Here is a 7,060-nt window from a genome sequence, read left to right as displayed (position 1 = left end):
ATACTGCTGTCAAGACATTTGTGTAAAACAGCAGTCTGGTTTTGTGTGCTTGTGTGTGTTTATGGGGTAATGACTGGGCAGAGATAAAATACTATAGTACTTCTAACTCATATACTAATGCAATTCATTGAATTCTGCCAGAATCCTGGCATAGCAGTTCTTAAATTCAAGACCATCTAGTTCCACAGATTTGCAAAGGCCACAAACGAGATTCAAACACAATTTTATTTTTCATATGATTAACCTGTACGTGGGTGTGAATTTCTGTAATAATTCTGAACGCAGAGACACATTTAACAGCAGTAAATGCAACTATGTTTCAGTGTAAAATAACTCATATACTTTCAAACTTACTGAATATTAAAAATGTCCGGTCTCAAATGATTTAGGTCAACTCCTTTTTTAGCCTGTTACGTTGACGCTATCAGCCAAAATTTGGTTTTCCACTAGTATGCATGGAAGAAAGCACTGCCTACTTCCCAATGTGTGCTGCTCAAAGGAAGCTAGAAATATTCATTTCAAACGCGACAGTTAATATGCTTCCTTTAAAAAGGAAAAAAAAATATCTGTGATAAGAGGTGTTGTGCTTTAAAATAATAAAATATTCAGGGATCAGTATGCCATTGTTGCTTTTGCTGGTCATCGTAGAGAAGTCAAACAAATTGGCTGTATCACTGGTTTTTTTTTTTTAAAGGCAGTAATACATTCTGGTGATCCAAGTTGATGTGATGGACAGCTGCCTTCAGTGTTCTTTTTAAGATTTTTAAGAGAGACATGATCTTTCATACTATTTCCACTTATTTTTTTAAAGCCTGGTATTTTAAGGGAATGGTCCCAGGTTTTTGGTCCCATCCAGAGGAAGCTGGTGAATGGACATTTCTTGCCAATTCTATTGTTCCTCAGCTGACTAATCAAATATTCCATATTTCTATAACAAAGAAAAGTTCAATAATACCAGAAGTTAAACCAACTATCTTTGAGCTTACATATCACATGGCTAAGAGGCAATATTTCTCCTGTACTTGTCCATCTGCTTGAGATCAAGGGCATGCAATTAAATTCATAATTAAATATTGTAGGGTCTTTCTTTCATGGTTAAAAACTTATATTGCAAAAGCAGCTGAAAAAGCTACATCACAATACTACACTGCTCATCCTATTCACAGGCAACTAATTTAACCAAACCAGGCACTGGGATTTTAACCTAGCTTTTTTCCCCCTCCATTTTAACTTAATTCAGTCCCACATAAAACAAGGTTGTTCTTTGCATCAGAAAACAGCTGGGGGGTAATGATGATTAAATATTATTTGCTTTGCAAAGTATAGGATGTTTTTCTGTCCATAGACAACTGAACCAAACTTCTTGATATAAGCAGACTTTACATGCTGCAGTACACATGGAGTTTCATTAGTATATAACACCTAGCCCTTTTCAAGTCTCTTGTTTGTTCACCAAAGATGCGTTTCTCTAATCTCTGCGATAATTTGACTGGCTCGTTGCAGGGCCTGAAAAAAAAAAAAAGAAGAAATCATATACCAATTAGGGCAAAGGGCATCAATTCAGAAGTGCTTCTTGTCAGGCAATAATTTACAACTCTTAGGAACACCCTGAATCATTCTGCTCTGCAATTTTTTTAAAAGAAAAAGGAGTATATTAAACATTGTAAAATGGTGGAAAGGCTTGAGCACAAAGAATTGTGGTTCAGGTTTTTCCTGTGATGTTACTGTATCTTCACTGACACTTCTAGAAAGAAGGAAAGATATTGAACATGGGGGAAGGAGGGAGATGCTGGCTCTCAAAATCCGCCCACTATTTTATGTAGATTTTGCCCTCTAGTATAGACTTTGCCCTCTATTATAGATTCAAATGCTCAATTGGGTTATTTAGGTTACTTTAAAGAAGCCAATGCTAGGGGAGAGTTGATTTGTTTAATAAAAACTCAATTTTGATCTCCATAAGCATTATGGGTCATAAATGCATTTAACAGCAATTACTTCGCTATTATTGTCCTAGAAACTCCAGTTATATCATGCTTATTTCAAAGTAAAAGTAAATAATAGAAATAAAAATTACAAGAGCCAGGGAGATACAGACATACTTCCTGCATTGCAGGACATTTACAGGAAAAATAGGATTAAGTAAAGATATTCATTTTTTTGATCTTCATATGCCAAGGCGTGCTAGCTATAGGCATGTAAGTAGTTCTCAATTACAATTGTAACTGAATCCACAATTTTGGTTGTAAGCGATGATGGTTATAAAGCAGATCATGCTATCATCCACAATTTTATGGCTTTTGTGACAGTCATTACACAAACCCATAGTTCATCATGGGGCATTTTTGCCAGAAACTAGAAGTAAATGCCATATCATAAATCGCAGTCATGTGATATTGCAAACAGTGGTAAATTAGGGCTGGTTCCTAAATGCCCAAAATGCAGTTCTGTAAGAGGGGGAGGAGGGTGGGGAACAGATGTTGGAACTTCGAATCCAGGTCATTAGTAGCTTTTTCCGGATCCATCATAACTTCTAACAGTTGTAAGTCAAGGACTTCCTATAATACTTTTCATGGAGAGGTTCCTTTAGACCTGAAAATTATTCTAAGGGTTCCCCCAGGGTAAAAAGGTTGGGAAAACATGCTCGAGGCATTGGGTCAGAAAACAGATTTTACATTACAAAACTACTTTGCCCCTTTTCTGAACTACCAAAGAATTTGTTTCTTTGCTCACCCTTGTATCTAGAACAGGGGTGTCAAACTCAATTTCATTGAGGGCCACATCAAGGCTGTGTTTGACCTCGGGGGGGCCAGGGGGGGCATGGCCAGCTTGGCATCACTCGAGTCTGGGGCACCTGTGATGGCTAAGTGCTAAGGCAGGACTTCCCTCAGACCCTCACTCACTCTTATTATAATCTCCTTCCTTCCTTCCTTCTTTCTTCTTCCTTCTCCCCTTTTCTTATTTTTCCTTCCTTGCTCTCTTCCCATCTTTACTTCTTTTTCTTTCTTCTTTCCCTTTCTCCTTTCCTGTCCCTTCTTGGATGCTCAAATGCAAAAGGGGAAAAATTTCCCCCTTTTGTTTTGCTTTTAATTTATTTTGCTAGCCCTCTGCCAGCAAAATGGAGCTGGGGGGAAGTGGGGGGGCACGCGCAGCCATCCCAGGCTCCGTTCTCTGCCACAACAGCTTCCTGCAGCCCTCTGCCAGCAAAAACAGAGCCTAAGGGGCCATGCGCACCCCCTAGGCCCTGCTTTCGCTGCCAGAGGCACCGTGGGCCAGTCTCTCACTGTTTCCAGGGCGGCCCCGCAGGCCAGATCTAAGCACCCCGTGGAACGGGTCCAGTCCACGGGCCTTGAGTTTTGATACCCCTGATCTAGAATGTATGTAGAACAAAACAAAATGTATATGGATTTATGATGCTTCAGATTTAAACCTTCAGCAAAAGGTCTCTGTACCTGTAACATGTCAGCTGCCTCCTTCCTGCGCTGAGCCATGTCCTCCGATTCAGTTAAAAGATCGTCCAGCAGTAAAGCTTTGTACAGCTTTCCAACTAGCTCACTCTGAAGAGAATCTTTCACGTGGTTGACCAGAAAATGCATCACTGCTTTTGGCACACTGAAAGCAAACAGCAACAATTCAAGCATACTACTGCACCTTTCTGAAGATAAACTGCTTTAAGCTTAGGGGGATAAAAAGGGGAAATCTCTCTTTAAACAGTTACATGTGTTTCTGCAGTCCGAGAAGCGAACAATCAAAACTCAAGAAAAGTCAGAGATGTCATCTGTAGTGTGGCCATTCCAGTTCTGTAGTCAGATGATCAAAATTCAGGCACTTGGCAATTTGCCCATAATTATGACCTCAGGGTTTGCTTCAACTCCCCCCACCTGCCCATCTCTCTCCATCTCGGCCCTTTTGGCTGCCCTGTGCTCTACCACCTGCTGCTCTCAGCTGACTTTCTCCATGATGAGGTGTGTCATCATCAATTTAGCAGCTATCTTGCTAGGCACACTTCATCTGCAAGGGAAGGATGAAGATGGTGAAGGTCAGCTGGGGATAGGGCAACTGAGCACAACATGGCCAAAAGAAGGTGGGGGGGGGTTAATAAAATAGCCAAGTGGGGAGAGTTGAAGTAGAGACAAGCATGGCATTGCAGAAACATGACATCCTTGACTAATGATGGTGTATTCCTTGCCTCACTCTTCTAACTGGGTCTACCAGTTTATCTGTATTCCAAAAAATAGTTAAGAATTGTGCAGCAATCCAGATCTGAGAGGCAAACTATTATTGGAGCTTGTGCTGGCATGCATATCCTACCAGCCAGGAACTTTTTAAAGCAAAAACACATTTTTCTGGAATCCTATAAAAGCTGCGGAAGATAACTGTGTGACCCAGGGGGGGAAAAATGACAGTTGCTTTAAGATTCTATTTTTATGTATTTATTCAATGTACCTGGCCACTGAATCACATTATGCTTGTGCCCAGCACTAGAAACTGACATGCTATAAAATGAAGCACCAGCCTCCAGCAGGGCAAGGCTTTTGAGCCTCAAAACAAGCTCCATGAAGATTTTTAGAAGCTAAAACTGGCAGGAGGCTGCAGATGAGTACCATATTTTTCAGAGTATAAGATGCACTGGAGTATAAGACGCAGCTTAGTTTTAGAGATGGAAAATAGGGGAAAAAATCTGCCAACCAGGTATTCATCTGGCTAGCGTCCTTAGTCTGGTCAGCTTCAGCACATTAGTTTGCTGGTTTTGAGTGAGTGAGCACTTTTTATCCCCTGCTTGGGGATTAAAAAACAGCTCTAAAGCACAATTGATCTTTGGAGAGAGAAGCAATGAGAAAAGCAGGCAAAGCATGGAGATCACTTCACTCGCTAGCGCCTCGTTAGGGCTGAAAAAAAGCTTCACAGCTGAGAGTGGAAGAGAACAGGCAAAGCACGGAAGCTTCACTAAAAAAAAGCTTCTAAAGCACAGCTGAGTCGGAGGGAGCAAACAAAGCACAGAGATCGCTTAACTCACTAGCACCTCGTTAGGATTGGAAAAAAGCTTTGAAAAAGCTACATTCGGCATATAAGATGCACCCAAATTTTCAGCCTCTTGGGGGGGGGGGAGTATGTCTTATACTCCGAAAAATGTGGTACTTGTTTTAAATGTCTTTTCGGGGAAAAAAGTCAAAGGGTGGCAGAAATGTAAGTGCTCTCAAAATGTTTTCCCTGCTAACTCCATCCTCTCCCAAAGATTGGCTTACTCCTGCTTTTGAATCATTGTTTGCTTAAATTCTGAGTTGGCGTAAGGAACTAAAATGGAAGCAAACTGAAGGCCTACATTCAAATCAACCCAGTTGTATCCAAGTCTGCAGAAAAAGACTGCCATCAGAACATCCATGTGATCATGGATGCAAGCTGCAACTGTCACCATGCAAGCTTCTTGGGGTTTTAATGTATCTTACCTGTCTTGAATGTTCTTCCTCACAATTAGGAAATAGGATTTGATGAGACGTTCTATCACTTCGCAATCTCTTTGTTCCCGGGCTGAAAGCTTGCGTGCAACAGGAACAGGCTAGAAGGAGTGTAACAGGAAAACAAAAATCACAAATATGTTACGTGTAATAGATTAAGCAACATTTGTAAATAAATGCTAACCTGATTTTTTAATAGGATACTGCTATTTATTATTGTTGCTGTTGTTATTGTTCATCGCAGAGTCAGCCAGATGTTCTGACTGGATTTGGCCTTTTTGTCTACCTATCAAATCCTTTCCAAGGATCTGGGATAGGCAGATGTGTATGTTTGATGGTGTGACAGATACCATTGCAGGATGTAAGCTGTTCCAAGTAAAGCTGCCTTTTGCAATTGACTGATGGCCAATTTGTCAAATCACATTTCTGTGACAAATTAGTATAATTGGTTCATAAAATTGCCAAATCAAAAAGAGTCAAAGCAACTTACAGCTTTAGTCTTAGAAATAGTTCAAAAGATGAGCTCTCTTCATTGTAATAGAATACTTGTTTGTGTTCAATAACCTGTTCTTTATCTTCTACCAAACTAGCTTTGCTCAGTCAGGCTCCTCTAGGTACTTACCACATCTAGCAAGTTTACAGCGTGGCCTTTTTGAGGGCTGGCGGGTAGAATTGTTACTGGTTTGGATTTTTCCTCTGCTAATATCTCTTCCGTCCTAGATGTTTTCAGCATTCCTCTCCAATTGCCAGTTCCAGATTCTGGAATTGTTTCTCCGGCAGCAAGAGATGCCTAATTCGAGGAAAGATAGAATATACAAATTCAATTTCTTATTTATGAGACAAGTGCTTATCCGAACATTTCCTCCAATTTTGTTCAGTCAATTTATTCAATTTTCTTATTCCATCACTAAGAATGGAAGGCATATAGTCCTCCCACTACCCCTATTATTTTAGCCTTTTAACTCTCTTGACAGGTAAATGTAACAGAGGTGTGCTATTTATTTATTTTATGGGACTTATATGGCTTCCTAGCTCAAATAATGATTCTAGGCAGCCCACAACATCCATTAAAAAATAACTAAAAGCAAAAGTACACCCACCCACCCCAAGAAGTTGGATCAAACAGCCTCCCAGCTGAAGTCCCATCCTAGGCTAGTGTTTTGGGGAAGAGCCAGGTCTCTATGGTCCTCTGGAAGACAAATATAGTATCACCAAAAACACACACAAGAGGCGAAGGCTGAGACTGATCCTTGAAAATGTACAATTAGTTTTTAGTGCAACCAACATTCCCTAACATGCAAATCTGTACACCTGTAAGTGGAAACTACAATAATTTATTGTCAGGCTAGAGTGGAAATGCATGGAAAATTTAGCCTAAATCCTAGAATAATCTTAACACAGTTAATTTCTCCAGAATAATTACCAAGAAAAGGCTAATAAATTATCTCCACTAATTTTGTTTCACCATTCAAATCTATATTGTCTCCAATAAGTTAGAAAGTATGATTTAACTTGAACATGCACTCACACAGATTTACACATACATGATAAACGTGACTTGTCTACACTTTTAGCAATCCCATGTTTTAATTCTTAAAACTCATTTC

The 7,060-nt window shown here is 40.0% G+C and overlaps 1 protein-coding gene across 4 annotated transcripts in view; it reads right to left on the bottom strand.

Moving 5' to 3' along the window:
* Window positions 1-207: 207 nt before the first annotated feature.
* The window catches only part of DNM1L (dynamin 1L), a 49,137-nt gene continuing 42,284 nt past the window's right edge, over window positions 208-7,060 (bottom strand). For all 4 annotated transcript variants that reach the window (XM_034403552.3, XM_034403554.3, XM_034403553.3 and 1 more), the window contains 4 exons: window positions 6,076-6,243; window positions 5,445-5,554; window positions 3,450-3,609; window positions 208-1,506 (listed from right to left, as the gene is read on the bottom strand). In XM_034403552.3, the coding sequence (XP_034259443.2) occupies window positions 1,450-1,506; window positions 3,450-3,609; window positions 5,445-5,554; window positions 6,076-6,243 (495 nt within the window). In that variant the 3' untranslated portion in view covers window positions 208-1,449. The remainder of the gene's footprint in view (window positions 1,507-3,449; window positions 3,610-5,444; window positions 5,555-6,075; window positions 6,244-7,060) is intronic.

This window comes from Pantherophis guttatus, chromosome 7, assembly GCF_059756535.1.
Source record: "Pantherophis guttatus breed Tessera chromosome 7, ASM5975653v1, whole genome shotgun sequence".
In the NCBI taxonomy this organism is placed as follows: Eukaryota; Metazoa; Chordata; class Lepidosauria; order Squamata; family Colubridae; genus Pantherophis; species Pantherophis guttatus.
This window is presented reverse-complemented; position numbering and strand designations above follow the sequence as displayed.